The 16,987-nt window shown below is 34.9% G+C and overlaps 1 protein-coding gene across 1 annotated transcript in view; it reads right to left on the bottom strand.

Annotated features, from left to right (window-relative positions):
* Positions 1-5,829: 5,829 nt before the first annotated feature.
* tmtopsb (teleost multiple tissue opsin b) overlaps positions 5,830-16,987 on the bottom strand; it is a 38,739-nt gene continuing 27,581 nt past the window's right edge. Inside the window, exon 4 of the mRNA XM_055059432.1 lies at positions 5,830-6,946. Within this exon, the coding sequence (XP_054915407.1) occupies positions 6,704-6,946 (243 nt within the window). The 3' untranslated portion in view covers positions 5,830-6,703. The remainder of the gene's footprint in view (positions 6,947-16,987) is intronic.

Here is a 16,987-nt window from a genome sequence, read left to right as displayed (position 1 = left end):
TTTCTGGGTGCTTTTGAATTTTGTGGTCTTTACTTCGTGTTAATCTTCCCCCTTGACTTGTTTTTCCCTTTTCTTTTACAAACCTTCCTGCAGGTTGAACGATTGTTGATCAAAACCACTTTTTCGAAAGTTTGGCTGCTTAGAAAGGAAATATAGAAAATGAGGACTGGTCCAAAGCTTCTTGGTGACAGAGGTTTTTTCACCTCCCTCTGTGATCATTATCACACATTTCTCAGCTGCTTCTCAACTTCCTTCCTGTAACAGCTCACATCTGTCTCCCTCATTATTTATTTCACATTTAACTTGCGGTCTGTCGTTTATTTTCTCACCTATTTGCTCTACAAAGCTGGAAACCTTTAAAAATAGAGTGAATGTTTGGACACTTTGAGGAAAGTTTCAGGTCAGAATAAAGATTCCTGAGCACAAAAAGCGATCGATCCAGTCATCTTACCTTCTTTAAGTCCTGATATGTGAAACTCTATTAATAAAAGATCCATGCTTGATTTCTGGGACGCCACAAATAAATATAAGATAAAAGATTGAATTAAATGCAAATTAATGCATTTTGCATGATTTGGTTAAAGCAAAACTGTTACGTTCTTTTATCTGCTTCCCATTTGCTGAATCTTTCCCCTCATATGTGATAATTTCATTATTATTTTTTACATATTTTCATAATTAACTTAAACAGATTTGGCAGATTTTCAGCACTTATAAGCGCTTCTTTTCAAAACAAACACTAATAAGCCCTGGGAAGGGAAATTGATTTTCTGCTCTGACAATAACAACCATAAATCTGAACAGTGTTTCTTGAGTTTGGATTCGTTTCTTCCTTTTCCATTTCTGGGGTAAAAGCTGTGATCGGTTCTCCTTTGAAGCTATGGCCTTGTGTTTACTATTGATCAGGGATCGATAGGATTGCTGTTGTATGAGAATCCTTTGTTCAGCTGAAGGTCTAACAGTTTAATGGCTCTGCAAATTAAATCTGAAAGTCGCAGCTGATGGAAGAAGCTAAACTATTCAAAGGAAGTTCTTTAAAAAATAACTTTTTAATGCACTTTCAGCCACTGAAAGGGCTGAAAAACATTTACAAATTGTGAATGATTGATTGATTTTAATTCAGCCGAAAGACTACCTCATCCTAGCTAAAGCTAACACTAGCTAGCATGGCCATGGATGATGGCGGATAAATGATTTTCCTAAGAACAATTTTGTGCAAACAATGTGATGAACATGTTTTGAATAGCCCATAGACCAATGCTAACCTTTTTAAGGAAGCATTATAGGTCACCTTTAAGATCTAAAACAAATAATTGTACATTTGTAGGGGAGGTTCTGAGTAAAAGGGAGAAAGTAGAGAGAGTTGTTGCAAACGCTGTAAAATTTCAGCGGTCACTTTCACTCTCGACATTCTGAACTTCTCTTTTCTCTTAATTGAAGCACTAATGAGGATTCATGTGGTGATTTTTGCACAGATAGTTAGTCATTTTTCCTAAATTACTCCCAGTGGTTTTGACTTTTCAGTTACGGACGGCGAGTTGGAGATTCTTCTGGCAGAGGATCTGCCAAATAATCAGTTCATTAAATTTATCTCGATACCCTTTCTGTTCTTTTTTCTTTTTTTTGTTCTGGCCAGACATGGACCCTTGAATTGAGATTATTAATCTTTTTAATTCTCTTTGTCCTTGTGTTTGTTTGAAAGGACCCATGTTTATCTTCATCCTCATGTTGCTGAGGTCAAATTCTTAGAGCTGATGCCTCGACAGAGCATGTAAAATTATACGATAAACATCAGTATCCCAGTTTCATTCTTTTATTGAACAAAAACCTAATAATTAGGTTTAAAGTTTGATCTTTATTTTTAAGAAGATGGGTACAGGACTGTGCAAGGGCTTTGAATTGATGAGCCTGGATTCTCATAAACCTTTAAAGACACAGAAACCTTGATCGACAGTGTTTTTCTGCAAACTTTAATTACCTTGTTGACATTTCTTTCCTTACTGTCTTTCACCACATCATTAATCCTGAATTAAATATTTATATTGTACATTTTTATCCATGTTTAGTTGTTCCTTTTAGGAGTGCAGAAACTAAACTTGCATTCAGTTGTGTGTGTTCGTCAAAAGAGGTTCTTCGGTATGTTAAGCATTGCAGCAACAGGAAACAACTCACTTCGGCCTTCCATGAAATAAAAATAATTTTGCTGCTCAAACTAGGAACTTGATGTTAGGTGCCTTGCCCAAGGGCACACATGGCAGGAAGAAGCTAAAATCAATCAATGACAGTGATGCATTTCATTCTTGAAAGAGAAGTTTTTCTTCAATTTAGCAAATTAAAACAATAGGTAGATAATGTTTTTCTGCCATTTTAGAGTTTCTATCCTAGTCGCCCTTAAACAGTTAGCAGCGCTAGTCAGCTAAGGCTTTGTCATGTGATCAAAAGAGCGTAATTTGATTGGCTAACAGCTATCCTATGCTAATGAGTGCTAATTGCTTTGGCTTGGTAACCAGAAGGCCTCCACAATTTCAAGCACTTGAATTTCTGGTCTTGAATGTTTTCAGGTGAAATTGTGCTGTTCAACTTTTAAGGTGAGATTTTGCAGACAATTTTCTCCAGGTAAAAGTTTGAAGGTCAATTTCTGCAGCTCAATCCCTGCTCTTGAATTTGTGATGTTGCATTTTTGCAGTTGAATTTTTGCAAATTTTTTTACCAGGTGATTTTGTGAAGTTGTTATGTTTCAGTCACTGTGGCTGAACAGAACCTCCAACCGACGTCTGACACAGAGGATGAGCCAGGTTATAATCCTGTTGTTTAATGCTGAGGTGGATGGTTCAGTGTTTTTAAAAAAGATCCCTAAATAGCAAAGGCACACAAGCTGTTTACATTGCCTTTGGGCAATCTGTGACAGAGCTAACGGTATGGCAGCATCATTTCCCGGTCAAAATTAAATTAATGTCAATGTGAGATAAATTTCCTCTCAAAGCAGCTGATCCTGAAAGGAGAGACGAGGAAGATGAGATTGTTTTGAGAAAGAATCTTACTATTAATAAATGGGAGCAAACATTAAAAAATATCTATAATTTAGGTCATTATACAGATGATACAAGTATTATACAACCTATTATATATTCATGTAATATACTGAAGTATATTGCAAAATGTACAAATGATTGTGCTTTTCATACATATTCAACATGAATATATAATGTATACATCCAAAAATATGTGTCATTTTATATTTATCCCAAAATAAGAAGGGGCTGCAGCTGCAAGGTCTAACAAGTTGCTTCTCTCTGGGATGTGAATACTAAATCTATGAATGAAAAACAAACAAGTAAAACTAAAAAGGTAAGAAAAAATAATTATTCTAACAGTAAATCATAGCATTGCGTTACAACATTGCGAATTGTGTTTGGCTCTCGCTGAGATGAAGGCTGTTACACAGAATCCTTCATCTGCTTTTCTGCCTATTATAATTCCTGGATTAATCAATATGAGTTAATATGTAGAGAGGAGAAAGTAATCTACGTGCCCCGCTCTCTGAAGAAAGACAAATTTACTCTTGCTCTGCTTTGAACTAAGAAAATGAAAAGACGCAGGCATCTGCTTGGGACATGGACTTGTTTATGTTTCACAGAAATGCATGAAGGCACAACACAGACACAAATGTACAACTGCAGTGTTTCTTAAACCTTTTCTTAAGGATGACGACTTTGAAATATCAGTTCAATGAAATGTTGACTGTCAGTTCCAGGTTGGGAAGATGTTTTAAAGGAGAACTGGAAGGAGTAGGGCTGGGTTCAAAAACTGGCAAAACCCTCTTATATCTGAACAGCATTAAATTACTGATTAAGTTGGTTCATATTTTTAACTAATTCCCTAAATTTCTGGGATGGAAATGGGAGACATGAAGAAACTGTTTCCCTAAACCAGGAATACACCTTCCAAATAAATTAAAATCAACACCATAACTCAACAAAAAGAATTAGAAATTTGTTACCATATGGAAATAACTAAATGAGGGGACAAGAAGAAGAAGTTTGGCATCTTTCCTTAAAAGAATTTTAGTTTATTGCAAGGAGTTTCATTTTCTATTACAGTTTGGCTCATTAAAAATAAACAACTACAGCACTTTGAAAGTCTTCTTAATGCTTCATATGTTCGTTTTTTTGTTTCAGATCATTAATAAAATATCATTTGAAGATGATCAGTTTCATAAAAGCAACACAGTGTTGGAAAACAGCTTTAAAAACCAACGTATCTGCAAAAAAAGTAATTTTTGGCTTTTATTTAACCACATTGTTGAGTTTTCAACCATCAAAAGCCTAATTAAGGTCCTACCACAGCATCTCAATTGGACTTATGTCCAGACTTTGACTAGGCCATTCTAAATGTCATGGGGCTTTGGATATTTGACACTTATTAGTTCTCAGAACATTTTCCTATAAGTCTATGGGATCATAAATATATCATTTGGGAAACGTGAGACAATGCTAGTTGTTAGCCTCATTAAAGCTAACGCTAGCCGTCTTATCAGGCGCCAGGCAGCCATTAATCAGGTCAGTAAATAGCATCGGAATAAATGTATAGCATGTTTGCTAATCAAAACTTGACTTATTAAATGTTTTACATTATTTTGAAGAGGAAAAAACATCAATATCTCAAAATGTTGGACCCATGGAACATAACCTTTGTGTCATTATGATATCTTTTTGGCCTTAACTGATGATTTATTCCTTTCAAATTTAGTTAGACAAATTTTAAATGATCGAGAGACAGAAAATGACCAAGTTTACACCAACTTTTCCTGGAAGCTCCAGCCCAAAAGTAAGCTATGCTAAGCTAGCTAGCTAAATCAAAGTGCATCTACAACTGGTTAAAGGAGGATTACAGTGTTTATGTGGGAACAATAAGGATGAACGACAAATAAATCAGAAGAAAGAAACATTTATTTTTTAATTACTTGAAGCTTTTTATTTAGTGATTCAAGAAGAGAAAAATCAGCATTTTTCAGAATAAGAGAAAAGGTTCTGTTTTTATAAAGCTGGTCGGGAATAATCTTCAACGCTCTGGAGACTATGGCAATAAAAACAGAAAATGAGGCTGAAAAAGACTGAAACTGTGAAAGAGACTAATGCTGCATCATGTTTATGATACTATAAATTATAAAAATACTCTGTTTATACAGCTATTTATTTTGTGTGTAATTTGGCTGGTTTCCCAGAACGACTCCCTGTGCAACTTAATATCAAGTTCATTTTAGGTTAAACAATAAAATGCCAGGTCAATTAGTAGAACAGAAAGAAAGCAATAATTTCCTCCTTTCATAAATTTGCTTCTTGAAGCACAACCACTTGGTGATAAATAAGATTACGGTAGAAATTTCAGATCTGCACTGGAGTTGGGACATTGTGTAAAACATAGATAAAAGCAAAATATGATTATTTGCATGTTCTTTCCAACCCATACAACACAATATAGATTAAATTGCATTTGATAACATCATCTATGGAAAAGTATTAGGGCCAGTGAAAAAATTAGACTTTTCTGAAAGTTGGAATTTTGCGATTAAAACTTTCAAAGACCTGAGATTGAAAAGTAAAAAAAAAAAATTAAGTCAAAAAGTAAAATTCTGAGAGAAATTTAAATTCTGAGGAAAATTTTAATTCTAAGAAAAAAATGTGAAAAAACCAGGTTGGGAAAAAAAAGTTTCTGGGGAAAAAAAACATCAAAAATTTGAGAACTCAATTATTTTGATTCATAGCAAAAATCTAAACTATCAGAAAAAAGTCAAAATTCTAATAGAAAAAAATTTGAGGAAATGTTAGAAATCTGAAAAAACATAAACATTTTTATAGTAAACAGTGTTATGAGGGGAAAAAAAGCCAAAATTCTGTGTGGAAAAAAAAAATCTAAGAAAAACTATTTTGGAGAACTCAAAACTGAGAAAGAAATAATTCTGAGACAAAATAAAGTGAACATTCAAAAAATAAAGTCTAAAAAATCTCAAGTTTGAAGAGTAAAAATTAAAAGAAAAATGTTTGGATTTATTTTTTGTACCTTTTTCAATGGCCCTAATTGCCTTCCGTAGCAGTCAGAGGAGAGGTGACTGAAGAAAAACGAACATTTTGGGTTTTTATTTCTTCAAAACTTTAAACCTTAAACCTCTTTGTGTCGGTTAGAAACATGAAATCTATATAAAACATCTGACAAAATGTGAAAACTAAATAAAGTCCTTATGAAGGCTAATTATTGGGTTACTGAATGATTTCACAAGCAGATTCTGTAAATCTAGGCAACAACATTTCAAAGCCCAAATATCTGAGGACAATAAAAACAAGTTATCCTCAGTTAATTTAACTGCAACATTTCTACAAGGTGAACTGAAACAACAAACCGCTGCCAAAACAAACCAACACAGAGACATTTAGATAAGAAATCCAGGAAGAATGTTTGTGTTATTCTTCTGAATGGGATCCGGTCTGTAATTCCAGAAGCGAAAGGTGTGTAATGTCAACACAAAGCACTGCGTGTAGCCCTAATCTCACATCTTCAGTGGGCTTTGTACACAAAGCTTCACAGAGCGTTTGTTCTCGGATCCACCGGGATTAAACGGCCCGGTTTCATGTTCTGCATGTTCGGTTCTCTGCTAAAAAAGATGCTTTGTCTTTTCGGAGACCTGCTCCCTTTGTTCTGCGTCTCTTTATTCCCTGTAGTGAGCCACCAGAATCACTTTGGGTTTGGGTCGGGCAGCAGACGGAGGTTCTGCAGCAGAGCAGCCGCTGATGGGCGTCGGCGGCGCCGTGGACGGGGCGGCCGCCGTCACCTGGTGGTTCCTCTCCGGCCGCGCGGAGCGGAACGTCTTGGTCGGCCGAGAAAATGTCTTTAAGGTGGAGCCCGGTTCTGGAGCGGAGCAGGAAAAAAAGGCCCGGAAACATCTGTGAAACTGCACACAAACACAAGCAGCAGCTATAAAAAACGAATAACTGACTAACAGAGGAGAATTATTTTATTAATTTAACTTAAACAAATCTTGTCCCACTGTTTCAGTCAAAATATAAGAAGGAGCTGGTTTCTCTGCAAAAATATGAGAAAAAAATCTCAATTCAGAGACTAGAAAAGCAAAATTTTGAGAAAAAAGTCATAATTCTTAAGTTAAAAATGTCAAAATTTTGGAAAACAAATATGAAATAAAAGTCCAAATTTTGAGAAAAAAATTAAAATTTCAAGAACAAAAAGTCAGAAATCTGAAATTAGAAAAGTCAAAATTCAGAAAAAAAATATTCAGAAAAAAGTTAGAATTCTGAAATTACAAAATTCTGAGAAAATTGAAATTCTACCAAATTCTCAGAAATCTAATCTCAGAACTCTGATATCAGAAAGGTTAAAATTCTGAGAAAAAAAAGAAGTCAGAAATTAAAACAGGCAAGACCCTGAAAAAAATATATAAAGAGAAAAACTTTACAATTCTGAAATTTTGTGAGTTACTGCAGTTTTTTATGTTTTTCTAACAGATTTGTTTTTACAGTTGCGCAGGATGACTATCAGATCAAAGGAGATTCAGTTATTTGTTATTCTGTAAATCACAAAAAAAAAAAACCCTGTCCTTTCAAATGGCCTGTAGACATTTTAAATTCTCTGGAGGTGAAAGAAAAACATGAGAGTTCAGAAGAAAAGTCAGAAAAGAAGAACAATAGATTAGAAAGAGGAAGAATTCAAAGAGAATAAATAAACTGGAGGAATAAGAAAAACAGAAGAGAAGAAAAGTTGATGAAAGGCAAAGATGCCTAAAGGAGGAAAAGAGAGAAAAAGAAAGCGAAAATTAAGAATAGAAGAATAAATTAGGAGTAAAGAAATTAATAAATTTAATTATAAAGGAAAAGGTAGAAAGAAAATGGATGGAAAGCCAGGAGGAAAAAAAACAATGAAAAGAGAGAAACATCAGGAAAGAAGGTAAAGAAAAGAAAAAAGGTGGGCAGAAGAAGAGGAAAGCAAATATGTAGAAAAAAAACATGAGAAATATTTCAGAAGGACACTGGAACTCAGATTATATAAAATCATGTCCAAAAAACAGTTTTATAAACTTAATCTTATAATATATAAACTTATTCTGGAGAAATTATAAAATGAGACACAAAAAACCCAAATAAAAAAAAAACAATAGAAGGAAAAAGTCAACAATATAACCAAAATAAAACATAATAATCTTAGGTTTATTAATATTACCTTCTGTATTTGTTGTATTAAACTGGAAGTAACTGTTCCAATCTATCGGAGTAGAATGAAAGTGTCCCAATAACGGAGCCCTGCAGGACCCCAGATGTAACTGAATTTAAGATTCATAAAGCAAAATGTTGCAAAATAGATACAGTCTAAATCAAGTAACCAACTATTCCATACACTTTAAAATCTACCAGTCAGGATGTTAAAATATTTGAGTCAAATTGAATCATTTTTCTGTTTTTTTTTTTATCGTATTTGTCGTCCAGCAGGCGTCCCTGGATAAACGTAGTGTACTTAGTATACTCTTCAGTTCCACACGTATACTGAAAGTCTACTACATTTCCCCATGGGCCTGCAGCTGAAACAAAACAAAACCCAAATCCACCCAGCATGTTCTCATCCTTCAGCTGTAAGAAATTAAAAAAATAAAATCCACCTATTTGTGGGAGCAGTTTGCCGAGGTTCTTAACCAAAATACTTAAGACAGACGGAGCGTCAGAAATGAGCCAATTAATTTCTGTTTCCCCGAGGACATCGTGAAATTATACCGCTTTCACAGTTAGCGCTCAATATTAAGTCTATTAGAGTCCCAAAATATTAATCTACTGCAAAATGACGGGAGGAGGGGAGAAAAAAAAAACGCCCCACAGGAAATAAAAAGACTCTTGTGCTGAAATGAGGAACAGAAAATAAGACAGAAGCAACGGGGGACAAAATTATAGACTCAGTCAAATCTGTGAGGGAAAAACCAGCAAAATATCTTGACCTGAACTTTCAGAGACACATAAAGACGGTCACAAAGTCAGGCTTTTATCACTTGAGTTAGTCTTATAAGACTAATTTACCTGCAAGATCCAGAAAACTCATTCGTTTACCTTTAGATTAATTGATTACTGCAAGTGAGTCTTCACAGCAGCTGCAGCTGATCTAAAACGCTACAGTTTTCAAATCACTGAACATTCACTATGTGATGCAGTCGTCTTTATTATCTTTGGATCTAATTAGGAATGCACAGCTTATTACAGATGGAAACCAGAGATCAGACCAGAGATCAGGCCCAGAATCTGACCTGAACTTTCAGAGCCACATAAAGACGGTTACAAAGTCAGCCTTCTGTCACCTGACGAACATTTCCATGTCAAATGACCCAACAAGATTTATAGAAACTCATCCATGCATTTATCGTTAGTTGTATTTGTTACTGCACGAGGTCTACCTAAAATATTCAAATCTCCAGCTGCAGCTGATCCAAAACGCTAAGCTGGCGTTCTGACTAAAACCAGGAAGTCAGAGCATGTAACTAAGGTCCTTCAACTGGCTCCCTGCAGCTCAGAAATCAGACTTTAAAATACTGCTGTCAGTTTATAAATCACTGAATGGCTTACCACCACGACACACTGAAGATCTGCTGTTTTCATAGCACCTTCCAGACCTCTCAGGTCTTCTGCCAGAACCAGAACCAAACGAGGAGAAGAACCGTTCAGCTTCTATGCACCACAAATCTGGAACAAACTGCCGAAACACCATCAAACCGAGGCTGAAAACCATAATGAATGGAATATGGACCAACATATCTGATGTCTAATGATTCTAATGATGACAAAATGTTACGTTTGTTGACTGGTTTCTCAACCAGTTTGCTACTGGTTTCTCAACCAGTTTGCTGACTGGTTTCACTGGTTTCTCAACCCGTTTGCTACTGGTTTATTATAGTGATTTATTATAGTGAACTAAATGCAGCCCTTCCTGCCAACATTTTCTGTCAAATTTACTTCAAATGCCCCAAATTTCTACATTCAATCTCTGTTATGGCTTTTATTTGCTCAAAATCCATTGGATACACTTCAAAAACACAAAATCTTCCCAAGTAATTTTGGTGCAAATATCTTAGCAGTCTTGAAATAAGACAAACTAACTTAAAAGCAAATTGTAATATTGTAATATTGTGAATGTTCTTGTTCCAGATTTCTTGTAAGTTAAATAATCTGCCAATGTTACAAGAACTTTTTCATAAATATTATAGGATTATTTACTTAAAACAAGCCTTTATATTTTGCTGAAAAGTTACTTTTAAGTCAGTTTGTGTTATTTCAAGTGTACTACGATATTTTCTCCAGAGTAAACCAAATTACTTGGTAAGATTTTGTCATTTTGCAGAGTACAACATGGATGCTCTTCTCTTGGACAAATTGGGACTTGTGACGTCCTTCGTCATTCCTGACTCAAACTGACGAAGAGAGAATAAAAAAACTCGAAGCCTCGACGTTTCCAGCTGTTGCCAAGCAGTTAATTAAAAGCAGCTTGGGAGTCGCCATCAGTGCTTCGCCCATTCCAGCAGCAGACCCGACTCAGGACCGTCTGTTCAGAGGAGACTGTGATAATCAGGCGACGACGGAAGACTAAATTGCGAGGACGCCAGAGGACGAACAGATGGCCTCTGCATGTGTGGTTCCCACCATGAGGCGGCGAGCAGCAGCTGCGATCGGGTGTTAAGGGGCCGGTGGCGCGGCTGGAGGCGGAGTAAAAATAAATCTATTTAACACTCAGAGTTACCAGCTAACCTCATTTATTTCAGCAGCAAAACATAAAACAGACTCCATACACTGCAAAAACACAAAATCTTACCAAGGATTTTTGGCCCGGTACACTTAAAATAAGACAAAACTAAACTAAAAGTAACTTTTGGCAAGATATAGAGGCTGGTTTTAAGTAAATAATTCCTTAATATTTAAGAAAAAATCCTATTTGCATTGGCAGATTATTTAACTTAAAACAAAATCTTGTTCCCATGTTATAAGTTAATTTACCTGCCAATGGAACAAGGGCTTTCCATCAATATTAAGGAAATAACTTTAAATTAGTTTTATCTTATTTGAAGATTTGCACTTCAAACTAGAGCAAAATTACTTGGTAAAATTTTGTGGTTTTGCAGTGCATTTCTGCGGTGACTTCATAGAAACAGTTATAAGTCATTAATAAGCTATTAATAGGTATTTATTACATACAATTTCAGAAAAACTATAATTAAAGAACTTGTGTCCACGTTCTGCAAAAAAATAGCTTTGTGTCAAACAACTGATAGATAGCAAACGTGATTTAAAGCATGAGAAAGCAAAAAAAAACACCACTTTGAAAATATAGAAAGTCTTTCTGAATCTTATTTCTCCGTTCCTACACTGACAACGAAATGGAGAAGTTGCAACGCGATCCCAGACTGAAGTGAACACAATGTGTCGAAGAAAAGGAAACGCTTTGGAAGATTTAAACGAGACAAATTTATTCATAGGGAACCACAATGGCTTTTATAATACGGCGCAGAAACGAAGCAGTGAAACGCTGCAGTTTATCTGCGGTCACAGAGATAATGGCTGCTCCATACCGCATCCCACACAGCGGGATTATTAAAAAAGATAAAACTACAATCTAAATTTAGATGTTCTACTTTCTGATTGGCCAGGAGATTTCGAAAGGGGAACTTTTAATACATTTATTCCAGTCAGATGTTACACATTTCTCAGGACTTGTAAGTCGTGACCTTTTCCTTAAACAAGTTAGCAGAGGTCAAAACAAGTTCATGACTTTTCTCACACAAAATTATTCTTAAGATTATGAGATTTTAGTCTGCTCAGTTATGACTCTTTTGAGGCGTTTTGTCGCCTTTAATCCAAATAAACTTCTGCTGGCCACAGTGCAACTCTGCTTGGGTTGTAGATAACGGAGTTCTTTTTGAAAGGGATCATTTTCCAGACACTAAAAAACATCAACTTGTTGCCAAAAAGTATTTGAGTGTCTTTCTTAAGTCTGGTTTCTAAGTGCAAATATCTTAGTACACTTCAAAAAAGACAAAACTAAATTACTAGTAACTTTTCCATAAAATATAAGAGTTAATAACTCCTTAACTTTGATAAAACAGAACTGGTTCTACTGCCAGATTATTTCACTTAAAACATTTTTCCACATTACAGTACTTTTTCATCGGTATTAAGGAATTATTCTCTTAAAACAACTCATATCTGGATCAAAAGTTACTTGTAAGTTAGTTTTGTTTCCATTTCAAATATCAACTAAGATATTTGAAATGGAAACAAGACCAAAATTACTCGGTAAAATTTTGTGTTTTTGCAGTGTGCTCAGATGAATCAGAGAAGAAGATGTAAAAACAGCAGAAACTGTTTTTATATTCATGCTGTGCAAAGCCCTCAAAACTGAATATTTAGCTCCTTCATTGTAACTTTCCTCAAAGTGAGCAAGTTTTATAGAAATAATGTATTTTTAAGGTGTTTTTTTCATGATTTTTATAGAAAAAGTTGCACCTGAGAGGTGTAACGGCGTCGCTGGTCCGGGTAGTGAATCTGCACAGCGCTTGAAGTCTTCAACTCGCCTCAACTCGTTTGCGTTTATCGTCATGGGCTGGGAGGAACTGAAGACTGAAAGCGCCACACAGCAAAGCCTCGTCTGCAGCTCCGCAGGTTCCGGTTAGCGGTGAGAATTTCCCCCCGCCGTCACAACAAGTCAGCCATCAAACAAAACGAAATGTCTCTCAGGCTGGAAAGTGACAAGTTGAATGTCTGGGCGACAGGCGCAGATAAAAGGAACGAGCGACGAAGGCCGGGGAGCGAAAAGGTCATCGCCAAAGTGCGCCACATCACACGCTAATCAAAATCAAAGCGGTGTTACCTTTAGAAGATTAAATGAAACTCTACATCTCCATGGTCACCTTTGCATTGCCTGCTTGTTCTTTATCTTAATGTTCTCCATTCATCTTGCAGTTTTTACTGCACTCTCGTTTTGTCGTCAGTCCCAAATTCCCCGGTCCATCCCGTCTTTAATCGCTCCATCATGACTTTACACTCTCACTTCTGGGACTTTTCCCTTCTTCACCCTGCTGCTAATGTAGAAAAAATATCCTAAAATATACTCACTCAGCTGTTTTTTTGTTTTATGGTGGGGGAAAAAAAATCACATTTCTGACCTCTTAAGTTGTTTTATATAACAGGTAAAGTTGGTCAAACTTGTAAAAAACGTGACAAATGCAGAATCCTCTCATATTTGCAAACAACTATGAATTTAGATTCATTGCAGCGTGATGTCCTGCAGCCTGCCGACAATGACCATCATTGGTTTTAGCTATAAATTTGCCAACATAACTCACTAAATCTTAAATTATATATATCAAAAGGAGACACAGTGCTTTGCTACTAATTATCAACCTTTATTAACAACAACTAGACAACAAGGTCAAGAAAAAGTTTTAATAATCAGAATATAGGAAAGAAGGTCACTTATGCTAGCTTGACTGAAAATCTTACATGTAGATGTGCTGTGGAATTTGGTTTAGGTTTTTTTTATTATTTTTTTTAACTCTGACAGTTGTTTAAATTAGCTAATCAACCACCACACTGCAAAAACACAAAGTCTTTCCAAGAATTTTGTTCCACTTTCTTTTGAAAATATCTTATTACACTTTAAATAAGACAAAACCAACTTGTAACAAGCTCCTACGTCTTGCTGAAAAGTTACTTTTAAGTTAGTTTGTCTTATTTTAAATGTATTTTAATATTTTCACCAGAAACTAGACCAAAAATATGTGGTAATTGTTTGTGTTTTTACAGTGTTGATGACTTCCTGTAATCTGTTCATAATTTAAAACCCTCCAAATAAAATTATCCAGCAAACAAGACTGAACAGATTTAATTCACAGTGAAGTGAAAAACTAATTTCCAATCTTCACAAATGCTTGATGGCAGGTTTCTGTTTTTTAAATGAATTAAATCATAATTTTAAAACTACATTTAATTCAGGTTTTATTTGTCTTAAAATAATATTTGTGGTATGGAAAGGAAAAGAGGAGTTTTAATCTTAAGGCGCTTCACATACATTGTGCCAAAAAAGTTACGTTTTTTTCACAAAGATCAAAGCATTAAAACTAGTGTAAAAATCTTCAGTCTTTCCTCATATTGATCAGTATTGATCGAGTTCTTCTGGATATCTGAAGGGCTTTTTTTTGTCTTTGGTCTTAAGATGCTTTTTTTCCTTTTACCTCCATCTATGGATTATTTTTATAGGTATTTTTTTCAATTTATTAAGCTACTAAATTCTGACTGCTGAGTTTCTGATCCATAAAAATGGCTCGAGAAATTAATTTGATTAAAATGATTTCCTCCCAAGGTCATTATTTGTTCCTATTAGTTCATTTGAGTAGGCGGGTCGAGCTTCACAAAAACCCCAGCCTGGAAACTGACAAAATCTGACCTCTATGTTTCCAGAAAGTATGATACAAAATCTGCAAAACTGGATTTAAGAGAATAAAAATAAACTACTGATGGTACGTCAACAACAAAACACAGCGGTAAAACCAGCTGAGCAAATGTGCTGGAACTCAGCTTGGGTTGTTAGTTAACAGCAGAATATGACTTAATCTATATGGTTTTGAAACAGCTCGTTTTTCAAACAATAAAGAACATAAACTTCTTGCCAGAAAACGGCTGGGTGTTTTTGAGCACGGAAATACAAAATGTGCAAAATACAAAAATGTGCAAAACATAAATTTTCCAAATCAGGTCCCCTTTAACACTAATTTGTCACTTAATTTAGTGAAAACAAACATTTGATACCTGCCTAGAGAGTAATTACAACTAATCCAGCTCATGTACTCTGAGTAATTCCTGTATCCATTCCTCTAAATCGGTGCCCTTGCATAGCATGCTTAACAAAGAAAAAAAATCAACTTCAGTGACTCCACAGGAGAAAACACGCTAATTGGTTTGGTAACATCACAGTATATGACAACAAAGTCCTGAAGAGAAATGTGCAAACGTCGTCTAAAAATGTCCGGAGCTGCAGGACACCAGCACCTCTCTCTGCAGCAGGATGCATGAAGAAGGACACATGCCACCTGCATAATGGTCTTTTCACCAATGGGAAGCATTTGTGCTGCATCAGCACCTGGACACACAGTGTCCAGGTGCTGAACAACAGGCATTTCTGAACAGCAAACCTAAACAAACACTTACTGTAGATTGCTTTGGGAATCTGTTTAAATATAAATACAGCTGCAGGGTGCAGAAAATTCAGCTTTATTTTTTATTTTTTTTGCAGTATCAATGAGTTTACACCTTTAAAGAAAACACAAATGTTGAGAAAAAGAATCTAATAAATTATTTAACTTATTGCCTTTATTTAATTATTTAAGATTGAAATATTAGATTAATAAAATATTTTCAGCTGCACAGAGAGGAATAGAGAAAAAAAACTCTTTTACTGAATTACATTTCTGAATAAAACTATATAAACTTTTTATTGAGTAATAATAAAGGTTGGATTTGATATATTTTACAGGAAACCTAGTCAGTAAAAATATTGCTGTCTTTAAACAGCGAACCTTTAAAATTGCCCTACGTTAAAGTGGAGGATGGCAATTCAAATATATAAAAACTGCATGTTTTACTTATTTCCATAAAATTGACTCATTTAAACTTTTCTTCATCAAAAGAAAAGACATCTTCTAATTCATTTTGTTTATCTAGTCACATTTTTTAACAAAAACTTCAATAGCAGTAATAAAATCTACAGTAAAAACAGTATATACAGTATAAAAGCCTGAAATTATACAAATCTAATCCTAAAATATTCCAGACAGTAATTTATATTGATTTGTTGGTTTTATTCCAAACATTAACCTAAAAGATATCTTAACTACAATAATGTTCTCAACGGTTGTCCAAAATCAGAAAAACCCCCACATCGAAACCAAATGCAATCTAAATCTTCTGAAGATTAAAAACCAAAGGAAAATGTTTTTAATGTATCAAAACCACTGAAAAGGGATTCAGAATCAATTATTGACTCAGAATCAGTCAAAAACTTCAAATTAAAGGGCAAAACGTCCTGGTCTTTAACCAACACAACGACAAGTTCTAACATCATCAGAAACCAACGTAAAAATAATCTGAAACTACTCAGATTGGTAATCTAATCCCCTTCCAATTAAGCACAAATACCCAATCCAAGAACTGGACAAAACCACAGCAAAACCCATTCAAAATTGTCAAAAAAACAAACACAAAAACAACTAAATCTTTGTGAAACTTGTTTAAAAATCACTCAAACAATATTTACACAGAATGGAAAGGTACACTGACCAACGTATTTGATGTATATTGATCATTTTAACAATGCTACTTAAAATGTGATCATTTTATGGTTTCACCTGATTGATTAATTGAAATAAAGTATTCAAGAATCTTGAATGAAGAAATTGAGAATTGAGAGGTTTGTGGTTTAAAAACACATAAAATCTCCAGAAAAACAAAAATAATTTTATAACTAAAGGCATTTCTGGCTTTAAACAAATGAAAACAAATAAAATATGCTTCTTCTTGATCCTAAGATGTATTTATGCATTTAACATATGTTAATGCTAAGCTTTTAAACCATGTCAACCAAAATGAGAAATTTAAAAGCAAAATATTTTTTAGATAAAAGTCATGGCAGGTAAAGGTTGTCCTATCAGCGCTATTCCTGTTGCATCAATCAGCTAATGACTGAAGATCTATTGATTCCTGCATGCAGTAAACACCTTGATGTTTGTGCTGCTTTAAATTAGAAATGAAAGCAGATTATTTCTCCTGTCTTTATCTCGTCTCCCTGCTCTCCGTCCTTGAAACGCTGAGCAGCCGCGCAGGCGGCGGGGTGTCGCTTCACGTGTGTCCTGCCTTAAAGTGTAAACAAAAACCCGGGAGATAGAAACCGTGCCTTCTGCTCG

The sequence above is a fragment of the Poeciliopsis prolifica genome, unplaced genomic scaffold (genome assembly GCF_027474105.1).
Source record: "Poeciliopsis prolifica strain line A6 unplaced genomic scaffold, Auburn_PproV2 SCAFFOLD054, whole genome shotgun sequence".
In the NCBI taxonomy this organism is placed as follows: domain Eukaryota; kingdom Metazoa; phylum Chordata; class Actinopteri; order Cyprinodontiformes; family Poeciliidae; genus Poeciliopsis; species Poeciliopsis prolifica.
Note: the sequence above shows the minus strand (reverse complement) of the source record. Positions and strands in the feature narration are given on the sequence as shown.